The sequence below is a fragment of the Palaemon carinicauda genome, chromosome 20 (genome assembly GCF_036898095.1).
Source record: "Palaemon carinicauda isolate YSFRI2023 chromosome 20, ASM3689809v2, whole genome shotgun sequence".
Taxonomy (NCBI): Eukaryota; Metazoa; Arthropoda; class Malacostraca; order Decapoda; family Palaemonidae; genus Palaemon; species Palaemon carinicauda.
In genome coordinates, this window is record NC_090744.1 from 107,395,732 (window position 1) to 107,411,385 (window position 15,654).

Sequence of the window (15,654 nt, forward strand, 5' to 3'; positions counted from 1 at the left end):
GCAGAGGTGGAGGAGCGCTCGCAGGAGGAGGTGTGCTAACCTTCTCTGCCTGAAACTCCTGCATCAACACCGCAAGCTGAGACTGCATTGTCTGCAGCATAGACCACTAGAGTTTAAGAAAGACAACAACAAACGGAGCTACTGTCCGTTGAGACTGAGGGTCTAAAACAGCTGGTGCGGCAACAGACGGAGTTACTGCCTGTTGCGATACCACCTTGCCTCTCTGGGAGGTGTGCAGTTGTCGTACTGCAGCAAGTCCGAACTGACCCAGTGCTAATGGCACCACCTAGGAGTTGGACTTGCGCGGAAGGGACCGACTTGCACTTAAAAGCTGCAAGATTTGGTCCATGGTTTCTGCGAGAAACCTCTTCCGCAGACGAAGAATAAAAGGGCTCTCTCGTCTTTGTGTGGGTGGGGTGATCACGTCGGCAACGTGTGTAGATACACCCGAAACCACGGAGGGAAACGTCTGTTCGTCGATCAAGGCCTGATGAACCCATAAGTCCTTCGACATTACTTCTCCCCTGGGCTTGGGAGCTTGTAAGAGGTCCCAGACTAGGCGAACAACTGGCACGAACAGACGAACCCTCGAACGCAACACTGTAACACTTTGCGCTTATCACTTTATCACTTTTGATTTTCTGTTTGCACTTATTTCACTGAACTCGAAACTTTAAGTGGTTTGTACCTGAAACACGCAATTCTATCCTTCATTAAAAGTTAGTAATTGCGAAAACAGTATTACAATGTAACAGAAAAACATAATGAAAGATAAATAATTCAGTGGCTGGAAAAGAGACTAAACACTAGATCAAATAAACTACGTTTAAAATCTCTCACCGCATAAAGCCTGAGAACAAGAATAAAACTCTAGAAACGTTTACCTTCTTCCCCTAAAGAGACTAGGGAGAAGAGCAAAAACGATAACAACGTTACCCGCTTGAACGAAACGTTTATCCTCCTCTCTCTCCCTCCGTCTCTATCTCTCTCTCTCTCTCTCTTGACTTAGAACCTGAGAGATGAGCCCAATTATATATATCGTTAAAACATATTATTGTTAAAGGAAAAAAACTGAAAGATTTCCCAAATAAAAAGTTCCTTTATTAGAATTAAAACCATTTAAGCTAAGAAAGAATGAACAAAACGCTAGAATCGGTTTACTCTTACTGCAACGTGACACCGTGAATACTCTCTCTCTATCGTAACGATAGAGCGCAAGTTGAACGTTCTGAACGTCAACAACTGCAGAGACAAAACAAAACGTTAGTTCAACTTTGAAAACAGTACGAGACTATTAAAGAAATTCTTTCAAAAACATTAAAATAGCATAATATGTTAACAGGTAAAAACGAAATGACGGGCTCAATGTTAATTAACTTCGGTTCCAAGAAAAGACCGCCTACTATTAGGAAAGGTCGAATATAAACAAATATAAAAATTAATTTTAATAAGTTTATAATAAAAGGAAGTTAATCGAAGAGGCCTATAAAAGGCGGAGAGATATAAAATAAATCTATAACTTTTGTTAAGCAAAATTAAGAAAGAGAGTCTATACTCTCTTCGACACCAACACTTCCGTCTAAGGGAAGGGTCGGCCATTTAAAAGTGAAAGAGAGTTCATACTCTCTTCGTCACCATAATTAAATCAAATTAATTCCAAAAGCTAGCTAAGCTAATGATAAAACTTCCTGAATAGCGAAAGCTAAACTCTAGAGCAAATACATCACCAAATCGTGAGCAATAACTCCAGAATCAACAGCGTATCCATGTAGGTCTAGCCGGAGGCACGACAGAGGAAAAATTGAGGTGGTGTTGACAAGAAGTACTGGAGTACCTGACCACAGATGGCGCTGTGGTGTTCACCCCCACCTGTAAAGCGATCGCTGGCGTATCCCGACCGTAGATTTCTGTCGGCAACAGAGTTGACAGCTACATGATTATCGGGTAAGATTAATATTGAAAATGAAAAATTAAACCAAAAAAACAAGGAAATCATATAAAGAATATCAGCATACTAACTTCGGATCCGGCGACTCAGGCAGAGGCTTCATGGAGAGTTTGCACAGTGAACGGAATACAAGGAATGCATCTTTTTGAAGTGTGTGAGAAAGCTTGGCCGCCATGGCAGTATCACCTTCCGTCATGGTGTTTATACTTTCCTAAAACAAAACCATAAAGCATTAATAAGACTTTGAAATTGTGTACAATCAGAAAATAAGGAACATTGACACGAGTTAGTTCTTTGTGCACGTTGCTTAAGTTTTCTCATAGTTCTGACCATCCTTTGTATTTATACCTTCCCAAACTGTACAAACCAATATGTAGTACTGAACTAGGCATGTAATTTATTCTAACAATCTAGCCTTCTCCATCATAATGCTCAATACTACACAGTATTCCAGAAGTCTTATCTCAACTGTGACCAGATTGTGTAAGGATCTTCCTAATCTGGTGGTTGAATTGATGGAATTTCCATAGTTTTAAACTTGTTGCAAATACTATTGTTTAATAGTTTGGCATAAGATTTTTTTTCATAATTTGCATATGACTGATCTATTCAATATTGTTCTTGATCTTAGTACAGTATATTTAAATTTCTTTTTTAAGTACTTGGGGTCTGTTGTTGCAGCAAATGGTGGAGTGGAAGCAGATGTACGTCAGTGAGTGAATGAAGGTTGCAAAGTGTTGGGGGCAGTTAAGGGAGTAGTAAAAAATAGAGGTTTGGACATGAATGTAAAAAGAGTTCTATATGAGAAAGTGATTGTACCAACTGTGATGTATGGATCGGAGTTGTGGGGAATGAAAGTGATGGAGAGACAGAAATTGAATGTGTTTGAGATGAAGTGTCTAAGGAGTATGGCTGGTGTATCTCGACTAGATACGGTTAGGAACGAAGTGGTGAGAGTGAGAATGTGTGTAAGAAATGAGTTAGCAGCTAGAGTGGATATGAATGTGTTGAGGTGGTTTGGCCATGTTGAGAGAATGGAAAATGGCTGTCTGCTAAAGAAGGTGATGAAAGCAAGAGTTGATGGGAGAAGTACAAGAGGAAGGCCAAGGTTTGGGTGGATGGATGGAGTGAAGGAAGCTCTGGGTGATAGGAGGATAGATGTGAGAGAGGCAAGAGAGCGTGCTAGAAATAGGAATGAATGGCGAGCGATTGTGACGCAGTTCCGGTAGGCCCTGCTGCTGCCTCCGATGCCTTAGATGACCGCGGAGGTAGCAGTAGGGGACTCAGCATTATGAAGGTTCATCTGTGGTGGATAATGTGGGAGGGTGGGCTGTGGCACCCTAGCAGTACCAGCTGAACTCGGTTGAGTCCCTTGTTAGGCTGGAGGAACGTAGAGAGTAGAGGTCCCCTTTTTTGTTTTGTTTCATTTGTTGATGTTGGCTACCCCCCAAAATTGGGGGAAGTGCCTTTGGTATATGTATGTATGTATATATGTTTTATTTGTTACCTTTCTGAACTGTACTGTACTTTAATAGAGAAAACAGAATACAGTACAACTGAATCTCTTAATAAATCACTCTTGAATACCGAGTGTATAGTACGGGCATTAGTCAACAGGTAATTTCAATTACCCAAGAATTTTCAGACCTAGCATAGGGTATATTTTCTGCAACCACTTAACAAGGATGAATATGGAACCACTTAACAAGAATGAACTTATCATGTACTGTACTAGGTAAAAAGACGTAACAGATCTATACAGGTCAGTGCTTTTGTAAAAAAAAAAATAAGAAATTGCATCTAATTAAACTTACGATAGTGTAAAAAATAAAAAGTAAGAAACAGAGCAAAATTACTAGGGGATACAAAAGCTGATCATAAAAACTGCAATATTCACTGGAATCACATTAGATGAAGAAAATATATCCAATTATCAAGGTATTCATCCCATGCTTAGTCATATAATATCAATATAAATTGAGTGCATTAAACACAGTACAATAATATCACAAACTATTTTAGGTCATTTGTATTCTTCTTAGCTATACTGTATAAATCTGAGTCAATTACATAGGAGTGTGTCTTCAGCAAAACTAGAATGGCTGTTTAAACTTTTAAAAAAGCAAATATAGATGCTGGAAGGTGAAGATTGGCCCCACACACTCACCAGGTAGAGCAACCTTCACTTTGACCTTAACCTACTATAGGACTTGCAGGGTGGTTGCGGCAGCTAGTTTAACTTAAGAGGACTCAGGTGTAAATAGTTAGGAAAAACAAAACTTACTTTCTAAAAATTGTGATTTTTTCCTATACGAATAAAAACCATTGTCCTTTAATAGAAAATTCATCCTTAGGAGGGAAGGAGTCTTTATAACAAAACTGGCTGATTTAATACCTCGGGAAATACCAATACATTTTGATCTTGGAGATAAGAGAGAGTTACTGAAGAATAAGATTGATTGATTGATTGGTTTGGAGTTTTCTGGTGAGGAATAAGAGCATGGAGGCTACTTGCATGGTATCCAAGTGACCAAAATAGAAGTGCCAAAACACTTGGAAGATGAGACCCCTCAAGCAATAATGAAGTGCAAGGACACCTTGGGGCACAGACACCAGGACCATGGAGATCAGGAGTGAGTGAAGACCAGAAGAGCAGGCGAGATGTTGGGTCATCACCAACTGACAATGTGTGTACTTGGTAATCATGCTGGTAGGAAGAACGCTAATGACTGTACCGTAACATATTTTCGGGGATGAAACGTTTTTGATACATAACCTGGCTTCATATACGAAGCGAGAACATACTAGGATCGCCTTCCCAAGTATAGGCATTCTTGGTACGTACCATCATTACCAAAAGTACATGGGGAGATATCAGTCAGTCCTAAAACTCTGGCTGATGGGACTAGAAGTAGTCGGCACAGTCAGGGGAAAAATGCCTAGTATGAGACAGTTATGCTTGCTAACATTCCTTCCCACTGTGGGATAATTTTCAGCATGTATTTTCCTTAGTACAAGGCCAAGTAAAGGTAAGTGCAGTGCATGCTGATACTACTTCTCAGAATGAGATAGTTTTTGGCAGGCATTGCCACAGTATAGTGGAAGAAGGATGACACCTTTCATCTCTGTCTGCCATGAAAGAGCTCTGTACCAGTACGAGCAAGAAGTGCCGGCACTTCATGGAGGGATTATTTTGGCACAAACCTGACCTGATACGAAACAGCGCACAGGTAGTGGTAGGAGTGTATGCAGGTACTACTTCCCAATGTGGGATAGTTCTCTGATTCTCATTCTCCCTGAGAGAGGGAGAGAACAGTTTTACAGAGCCATTTGTTCCTACCCCCAGTGGGTGCGCCTATTCCTGTAAAGAATCAAGCTCAGGTAGCAGGTTCCCGATAACCTGTTCAGCGCACCCATATTTCTAGTTGAGGATGGGTATTTTCCACATATGTTCCATATCACCTTGTAAACAAGGCAAAAACATACTAAGAACCATTGCCCTAGCAGAAAATTCTCAGTACTGCACAGTTTCTTTCTCCCATGGAGAGAGAAACATTAGTAGTCACAAATATGCAATGCCAATTGATAGGGCTTCCTAGACTTCTTCAATGACATCTTCTATTTGTTTATTTAGAAATTGCAGAGAATACTCTCAAGAACAAGAAGCAGAGGGAAAAACTTGAAGTTTGTCTTCTACTGGGTGATGCAGGCCAATGACAATGCTCTTATGGGGGAAGAGACCAAAGGGACTCTTGATGAGAAAGCACAACCGAGTGATACGTCCTTAATGCCTTTCCAGGTTCGAGAAGACAAAGAAAAAAAGACGGTGTACTTCACATTCACACTCGGCAGCAGGAGGACTCTTTCCTTCGATGTTGCACCATCAATGTCAGCGGATAAACAACCTTCTTAGTTTCTCATTGCTGTAATCATTGCAAGGCCAAGCGAACAGCAACGGACATACCACTTAACAGAAATAAATATGCTGGATTACGGCGGGTAGCGCAGATAACGCTCTCATATTCAGTTACCAGAAAACACTGCATATCCTTGGTTTCTTCCCTTAATATCCCTCAAACTCAATCTACCAGATCCTTTACTTAGTCTGAAAGAGAAAGTAAAAGTTTAAACAGCCAGATTAAGAGGCAGTATAGTAGTACATGTGTACTGAACTGATGCCGAGAGTAGGGGGCCTACCGTCCACCTGACAGCAACTATATTTACCTCGTTAAGAGTATAAACAGCCGCTCCAGCTTTGCTAAAGTCATACTCCTATTATAGAAAGATGGTTTGCATTCGTGTGGGAACAAGCATTTTTTTTATTCAGTACATACATTTACACAAAACAAGCTATGAAACGTATCATTACTACATAATCACAATAAAAGTGCTTGAGACAAATTGATATATCAAAGGAAATGTGAGTGATACACAAGGTAACATAGACCCCTTGAACTTTCTAACTCATATACTACTCTCTGACATTACCTCATGACATCCCTTTTTAGTACTAACTACAGTACTGTAATGGCACACACTCCTAGTCATATCAACTTGATTATATTGTTTAATCATCTCACAAAAACCCATTTTGTTTGCCAACATGTGAATCTGATACCAAAAGTTCATTAGTGTGAGATTCTACTAAACAGTATTTCTACCTAGGACCAACACATAAAAGGCAAAACAAACCTGCGATGGAACTCTTGTAATCGAAGTTGGTGTGAGGGGTGGATTTGATGCTACAGAATCACTGCGACGATCTATTATAGCTTGAGGAATATCATCGTGGCCTGTATCCTCTTGCAGGGTACTCTGTGTTGAAGTGACGTTATCCTCAGCCACCAATGCATCAGGCACTGGGGATGAAGTTTCCGGTAAATCGAGTACAGAGTTTTCCGAAATGACAGAATTGTGAGTGTCTCCTCCATTCATTTCGGCAATGCTTTCAGGGCACCCATTTTCTAAGACTGCAGCTTCCTTTGATACTACTGCAAAGATAAACAAAAAATGTCAAATTTCCATCACCATCAGTATCATACAAAAGTTTAATTATTTGTAATCTTTGTGGCGTAATACAAAAACATTCATAATAATCACTGTGTGTACAAAAAAGACAATTGTTACAGCAACTATTTATCACAATACATAACCCAAACTATGAATCGTACCTCTACCTTTAACAGCCTTGCTGACGATATCCTCAACAAGCTCTGTTGCAATTTCATGAGAACTAAGATTGGGTGACGGTGCTTGAGGAGAGTCTAAACTTACAACAGAGCCATTTGGTATAGGGTTTTTAGACTTGGTGTCTGTGGAGTCACTGATGCCATTACAAGACACCTGAAAGAAATAGCATTAAAGTTATCTACTAACACATTTCCATATACTGTATTTAGCCTATAAGAGTTTGGACTTTTAACAAGAAGGCCTAGTTTAAAGTTTAGTAATAGAGAGCAAGATATTTAAAATTCAACAGAGAGCAATGTTTGTTCTTAAATATCACATAAGAAACTGACAACACTTAAAAATTGAGAAATTATCTAATTGTAGAGAAAAAAAAAGAGAGAGAGAGAAAGAGATAGGTTTACAGGTATCAAAGTTAGACTGTATGGAATGTATATAAGCTTGTGTACAAGTTTAACACCTTCCCTACTCACCCCTCTCTCTTCTTCTCCCGTTTGACCTGTCGGAACTTCTACAGATATGGGAGGATCTGAAGTGTGTTGGCCATTTTCCTGAGGAGGAATCTCCTGATTCACTTGATTTATTTGGCTTGCTGTACTATTCGACGACGCATTGCTGGAGCTGTGGACTCTCCCCGCATCTTCTACTACTTGTTCAGTCTGAGTTTATAGGAGGAAGATACAGATACCTGGTTATGATATACAGTACACTATTCAAAACAAAATTCCATTTAAGCAGAATTCTATTTCACCATGTAGTGCATCAAAATTTACATACCATTTCTAATGGAAAAATATCAATAGGAACACTAGTTAACTTGCATAAAAGTAAATGGCTTGGATTTTATTTATTGTTAAATTGTACTCCAATCAAAGCTGGCCTAATCAATGAAGTTCAAAAATTGGTTTGTAATCAACCTACTAATTGCTCCAATACTGAACTCAAGGGATGATGCAATACTGTTAAATTTTAACTATTTAATGCTATGAATGTCCAAAACTTCAAAAGAATAACACACAATAAATAAAAAGCTTAGAAGCCAAAGATGCTGCATCTCCATATGTCTTTCTGAAAAGTAATGAAAGACAATTTATACTTACGGCCTGGTTCTCCATACGAGTGAAGATGATATTTATCATCTGTGTGAGCGCGGCTTTTGCTGTAACTTGGTTGTTCATATCTCTGGACGCAAGAAATATGTTGTAACACGTCCGTACGGCCACTAGGACCGTACCCTCGTGGACACTTACATACTGAGAGGTAATAACAGTCAATAGTGCCTGGAACAGAAACAAAACAGTGCTTATATTCCAACAAATACTTTAATACTGTAATACTTTATAACCAACTTGTAATTGAACAGTTAGAAGTTATGAGGCTGAAAAGTATGGCTACATCCAACAGTCAAATAATTCTTACTTTCAACATATTTGGATTCACGAATTTGGTGAAATTCTAGCTTTCTTAATTTTTCTTTTCAGGGAGTCAGACCTACTACTGTACTTGGGGGATAAAAGATTATCAACAGCATTAAGCAATAAATCTTTAGAAATATCATAATACAAATTAACTCGCCAACAAAGAATCTCACCTTGATTATTTGAATTTCAACATCTTTGTCCGTGGAGGGCCCGTTGAAGCAGTTACATATCGTTTCAACAATGTGGTCAATCAATCGTTTATTAGGATTGTTGGGGTCAGTGCAGTTGCCAGTAAGGTGTCCATATGCGATGAGTTTCTGTTTATAGGGCACAAATAAATGTTGATATCAAGATTTTGAAAGTAAATTGTCTATTGCAGAATGCCTATTCCCTGCAAAGCAAAATTCATAGAAAGTACTGTATCATATATTTTTAATTCTCTTAGAATTTTTTAATGGGGAAATATACAGTATACAGTAGTGTATAAGTCAGCAAAATAAAAGCATTAAATAACAAAATGAACTTTTATAGAATCCCTTCTTTAACTGATACAGGATGATAGAAAAAAACAATTTGGTATGGTTAAAGGCCTCAAGTTACTCTACCACAAAGTAATTTTGGAAGACTAGAATTTATGCATAAAAAAGATGACAAGGAGAGTTCATGAGCTTCAAGACAACTTAACCAGAAGATAAAAAATATCAAAATACCAATTCTATCTATTTATCTCAATTGTCTGAGATAGAATAACCCATAAAAGTATTGCTTTGTTAGGAATAACAACACAACTTTGTTAGGAATAACAACACAAGTGTTGAAACCTTCAAGAGCAACAGGCTTGTACAAAGAGAACCAGCGAGAGAAAATTAACTGACAAGTTTTGAAGAGCAATTTCTTCACCGTTAATAAAAATATTACATAAATGAAAATATAAAAAAAAGAATCTAGTTACTATTAGAACTAGTGTGAATTAAAGATATGAGAGCAGAGTCTTTCAAGCAAAACTGTTAATCACAACAGAAATTAAGGGATCAAATACAAAGCTGTAATTCAGCTTATGGTGAGAAATAAAAAATAAAATATTTAGAGTACAGTAATTTGTATTTTTCCTAACCGTACAAAACTGGAATGGTTATTTAAACTTTTAATCCATCAATCCATATACCAAGGCACTTCCCCCAATTTAGGGGGGTAACCGACATCAAAATGAAAAAAAAAAATGAAAAAAAAATAAATAAATAAATAAAGGGTGCCAGAGCCCACCCTCCCCCATTATTCACCACAGATGAAGCTTCATAAGCTGAATCCCTACTGCTGCTATTTCCGCGGTCATCCAAGGTGACCGGAGGAAGCAGCAGGGCCTACTGGGACTGCATCACAATGGCTCACCATTCATTCCTATTTCTACCACGCTTTCTTGCATCTCTCACATCTATCCTCCTATCACCCAGAGCTTTCTTCACTCCATCCATCCACCCAAAACCTTGGCCTTCCCCATGTACTTCTCCCATCAATTCTTGCATTCATCACCTTCTTTAGCAGATAGCCATATTCCATTTTCTCAATATGGCCAAACCACCTCAACATATTCATAAGCACTCCAGCTGCTAAATAGTTTCTTACACCCGTTCTCACCCTCACTACTTCGTTCCAAACACTTTCTACTCGAGATACACAAGCCATACTCCTCAGACACAACACTAACAAGGAGAGACTCGCCTTCAGAGGCTTGGTGGAGAAGGTAAGACTGACCACTGCGGAGGCAGCTGTGCACTCCTGCTGTTCCCCAAGCTTCACAATCTCAAACTTTTAATGAGGTAAACATAATTGCTAGACAGTTAGAGCAACACTTCCTTTGACCTTAATCTTCACAGGATAGATAACCAATACATCCTGATCCCCATTTGTAATAAAAGAGATGGATTAGGACTTGAATTTGGAGTTGTAAAGAGTTGAACTCTGGATCTTGGATATGAACTCCAGATCAAAGAAGAAAAGAAGAGGAAGATTCTCCTATATGATTCCCATCTCCAAGGCTCAAGCAGGATTCACTGAGGGACCTGAGGACTCAAAGTGATGAGTGACGTCCCAAAAAGGGACTTGAGTTCCTAGAAAGGGATGACTGTTCGAAACCCAATCTGAGTCAAGGCTATTCCTCCTAAGGGGAGAGACCAAGCTCTTTAATGAGACCTGACTAAACACCTGAGTGGCAGCCTTCCATCACAGAGACTGAGAGGAGCTTCTCTCAACGAAGGCATTTGAGACCCACAATCCATTGAAGAAATGCTCTGACTCAAGAAGAATTACTTGTAGTTCTACAATGCCTATCACAAAAGATGGATAGGTCTATTGGTCCCTTAAAAAGGAGCATCAGCCTATTCAGATACCACTCGGCATGTGGCAAATAGGAGCCACAAGGATTATCATAAGGACCAATGTCAGAAGCAGTCTGTCGAGTAATCGGTAAATCAGGCAAAAGGGTTGAAAGGTTAATACATCCAGAATGTACCAAATGCTGTTGACATTCCTTGAATTGGAGGGCAGCCTAATGGAAAATGTTCTGGAACTGAAGAGCAACACACTGGAAGTTCTATGACAACTGGGAGGCAAGCAAACACTTTGATTGTGATCCCTGAGGAGTAAAAATCATTTCTACCACACACATCGGACCCCAGGAGTAGGGAACTGATTATATTCAGTGGCAGAAACTTTTGGCAACGTTTCCCAAGGGGAAACTTAATGCGTACACATCTGCCAATATATCATAACTTGCTCGGTTGTGAGCCTGAACTCCATAAACAAATGTACAAACACCAGCAAGAGCACTTGCCAATGGTTCTAGAGTCACCTATACCTTGCATGGGGCCAGGTGTGAGCGCTCGGATGGTGATGAGCAAGGTAAGTTAGTTAGGTTGGTTAAGTTTGCTGCTGCTGCAAACAATCTCCAGACCAAACTGGCGCTACCCCTGAAGGAGCAGACGACAGAGGCGCGTTCGCAAGACTTGCAGAGACTCATGACCGAGGGGAATGGTGGAAGGCGCCTCCAACTCCGGGGCATCGTCAGATACGATAGACAGAATCTTACAAGGGGCCTAGCTCTGGTGAGCTAGTGCGAGGTGGTGACAAGTTACACACATGCTTACAAGGCACTCGAGAGGGAGACCACTCAAGGGAGGAAGACCTCTCGTACTAGTGAGAGCATCGTCCATCCTCGCAGGGTTGAGGTTAGCATGGAACCTCAGGCTGAGCAATCAGCACAATGAAAAGACTCAGCGTGTGCACTCAACCTGGGGGTGAGTGTGTCAGGCAGGAATTCAAAAAAAAAAAAAAAAAAAAAAAAAAAAAAAAAAAAAAAAAAACCCAGTGTGCAGAGAGGAGTTCGCCTGCACACTGCTGTTCCCCAAGCTTCACAATCTCCAACAGCCATTCCTTTGTGGGGGAACCTGAAAGCCCCAAGGAAGGCCACAATTAAGAGAGCTAGACTCCCAAAGGGGGGGAAAGGTGACACTTTCTCTAGGGAAAGGAATATCGTCTTTGGGATACGAAGATTGTCCAGGGATCAAATGGTGATAACTTATTCCATTGGCCTCCAGATGAAGCTGAACGGGAAGGGGTAGGTGGGAGCCTACAAGCCACAGGAGAGAGGTCCGGATTTCTTCAATTTGGAGAATGAACTCAAAGACAAAGAATCCTTTTTAGACTTCTTCCTACATCTACCGAATCACTCCCACTGGGAGGATGACCACTCCTGACACTTGGCACAAGGAGAACCTTCCATGCAGGAACGTCTGCATGAAGGGCAAAGACTTTGAGGATCCGTCTTCATCGCTGACATAAATGTACCGCAAGGGCAGCACAATTTGCCAGGACAAACCCCCATGTTAGTGTCATCCAATAATCAACCACTCCTGAGAAGAAAAGTTATTATGGGCAGTCAAATAGGAATGTGGAAGAGATTGACGATATGTCTACACTTGACTGTAGCCAAAACAAAAGTGGAGAGAGCTCACTGGGTAAGTGCATGAGCAGGTAGGTTGGTCTATTCCCGCTAACTAGCGATGGGGTTATTGACACCGCACTTGAAATCTTTTATGACTAAATCCAGCTCATGCTAAAACATATATCCTTAATAAAGAACGAAGGTTTGTATTTATGTCGGAACAAAATCAACTTTCAATGTAAAATTTACATGCGTGTTTGTCTAACATCAACCTTTCACAAACAACAGCAGTTGCTTAATCAAAACCCCATAAAAAATAACACAAACATTACCTGTATGCAGTCAAGCGCTGCAACAACAATCTTTGCTGACTTTGACTGACATGCCAGCTCAAATGGCAGGAAGTGCTTTTCTGCATCCAAATGAGGTGCATCTCCCTTGGGTACTGGCAATGCTGCCGACAGTCCACCACCTGATCCATTATCTGATTCGCCAAGCTCACTACGAAGCTCCTCTGTTAATAAAGATAAAAAGTGCAGAACATTACCAAATGAATCAAAATATACACATTAATTCCTTATCACGATTCCTAATTTTGCTGTAATATACATTATATAATGGCATTTCCTATAGTAAGGTGGGGTTTTTAAATCTTACAGCTTAAACATACTGTACTAACTCTCCTAGTACAATAAACCTTTCAAGTTTATTCTATCGTCAAAGAATTGAAATAAATATTCTCAACCCCAAAAAGGGGTAAAAATCATCCACATCCTCTTACCTAAAGCCTGTTCAACTGCTTTCTTTAACTGGATGTGATGTGACCTCTTTATTTCTTTCTCTCCATGAATTCTCTCCAGAGCCCTCAACATGAACATCCTAGCGGAGGGAGCTGAGTTCATTCTACTGCATCCTGAAATTAAACTAATTCAATTTAACAGATATGAGTCATCCTTTAAATAGACAGAATATCTCATGGAACATCTTATGAACAGTTTGAAGAAGCAAAGCGCAAATGTTTGGGGTTGTTATGCTAAGGCCAATTGATAAAGAATGAATGATATGCTTCATTCATTTACAGCAGAAAAGCAAGCAATTAGATACACAAGCCTAAAGGAACATTTGATGTCCAAATTTTATTTAAACCAAGAAAACTTGGGAGACAAAACTGTGACATTGGTTATGAATTGTGAAGATATTCTGATTATATTACCTCACCAACTTCTACAAGAAAAAGGGGAACCTAAATTTTAAATCTATAACAAAAACTTTAAGGGGAAAGCATCCATAATCCCCATTACCCCATCTTAAAGCAAACACAAAAAGTTCTGTAAAGCATAGTCAACGGAGAAAGTTATGTTTCAACAAACAATTAGATGATCTGATAAGCGACATATTTTGTGAATAAATAAATAAGTATAATTTGTCCCAGAAGCAACACAAATCCTATTATTCTCTCTCCCCTATATACTAACGACACACCCATAAACAGCCAAAATAACAATGATTGATGCACATACTTAAAAATGTGCATCAACTCATACTAAAATTCAGCAAACGAATAGCAATAAACTACTTGACCTCATTAATCTTCCTGAAATACAACATAAAAAAAGCATACTTAAACTCCCAAGCAATAGAAGCAACACAAAAATATAGCCTCCAATTTTCAAAGCACCTTCCCCAAATGGCATTTTGTTTAAAAACTACCAACAGATGGTCTCCTTTGAACTCATAACCTACAGGACATAATTAATTCACAGTGTTTTTAAAAAGGCAAGCACTATTCTACTTTGAATTCTTAACACATACATGGGACCTAACTAAAATACTATAATGAAATCTATTAAAAATTAATAAAGACTAAGAAAGAATCAGATCAAGAAATCCTCTATTCTGAAGGGCTCTACGAAACTCAGCACTTGAACCTGAATGAAATACTGACTTAAGGTGAAGATTATCTGAACACAAAGTAAGGCACTTTAAACACTTCACAATTTCTTGACCTTAGGGAAATGTGAGAACTGATGGGAAGTAAACAAACTGCAGAACCCATCAAATTTTTCTTAATAGGAAGTGCCTGAGTCATTTGTTCTACCCTATAAATTCTGGTGCCATCAATAAACAAACATTCAAGTTTTATGCATGTATCTATCAATCCCAGCCATGTTTACATTAGTACTTTGCTTTCTATTCTATGTTACGCACACTAAAAAATCTATGATAAAAGATAACAAGTATTCAAAAAGTTCTAGTACCTGTAGCGCTTTTTAAAAGGTTATTGTGTATTGTATTTTCCTTATAAGGTAACTGCCTTTTTATACTAAATATCTCAAATAAACAAGCAATCAACCTTTTAATTTCATCCTATGACAACCAGTTACTGTAATCCTATTTAGATTTTGCCCAATCTTGTTTTTTTCTAAATTCCTGCAATTTTCCCAGAAACTATCAAAGATATAGTTCTGAGGACTAATAGGAAAAAAGAGTATTCAATAACACACATAATCAAGTTCCTTTATAAAAAAAATTAATACTGAAAGCTAGGGACAAGGATCTCACAATCAGAATGCAACAGAAATTGGTCTAATGATGACCTGTACGAAAATCGACCTAAATTCGGATGGATTCTAATTAATAAGGGGAAAAGGGCAACTAATAAATCACCACCTTTCTATACATCCATAAAACACTATACTATAGATAAAACTGCTACAATGAATCCCAGTTCATAAGTACAGTTTCTGTATCTGAAATTAAAGAGTTATTTTCTAGAAAACAGCAGATCTGAGAAGTTAAAAAGCAATTCAGTATAAGATATTAAAAATTTTCACAGCTATCAATTGTATGAGCAAACAAAACTCTATAAGCAAGTGACGATGTACTCAAACCATGGTTGAGGATGTAGATCACAGGCTTTTGATGTCAATGTTCCAAAACATGCATAAATATTCAGTATTTTCAATATGAAGCAATTATCAATTATCATAAAGTGCTGGAAAAAAAATTATAAAAGTAAAAGGAAGGACTAACAGAATATAAATTAAAGCAATAAAATAAAACTGTTCTACAACTATTTGCGAGTGTGATTAAATCCTTCAATGTTGTTGTTTTACTGATCTCATTAAAGATCAATAAGGAGCTTTTAACAGTATTAA

General features: G+C 38.7%; 1 protein-coding gene across 6 annotated transcripts in view; it reads right to left on the reverse strand.

The window, feature by feature from the left end:
* Positions 1 to 15,654, reverse strand: part of LOC137614350 (brefeldin A-inhibited guanine nucleotide-exchange protein 1-like) — a 101,247-nt gene that overhangs the window by 47,723 nt on the left and 37,870 nt on the right. For 4 of the 6 annotated variants that reach the window (XM_068344126.1, XM_068344128.1, XM_068344127.1 and 1 more), the window contains exons 2-9: positions 13,278 to 13,409; positions 12,829 to 13,010; positions 8,727 to 8,873; positions 8,236 to 8,415; positions 7,609 to 7,794; positions 7,120 to 7,291; positions 6,641 to 6,939; positions 2,020 to 2,159 (exon numbers count right to left, since the gene is read on the reverse strand). In XM_068344126.1, coding sequence (XP_068200227.1) covers positions 2,020 to 2,159; positions 6,641 to 6,939; positions 7,120 to 7,291; positions 7,609 to 7,794; positions 8,236 to 8,415; positions 8,727 to 8,873; positions 12,829 to 13,010; positions 13,278 to 13,398 — 1,427 coding nt within the window. In that variant the 5' untranslated portion in view covers positions 13,399 to 13,409. Of the gene's footprint in view, positions 1 to 2,019; positions 2,160 to 6,640; positions 6,940 to 7,119; positions 7,292 to 7,608; positions 7,795 to 8,235; positions 8,416 to 8,726; positions 8,874 to 12,828; positions 13,011 to 13,277; positions 13,421 to 15,654 lie in introns of all 6 variants that reach the window. The other 2 variants (XM_068344125.1, XM_068344124.1) reach the window with 2 other exon arrangements.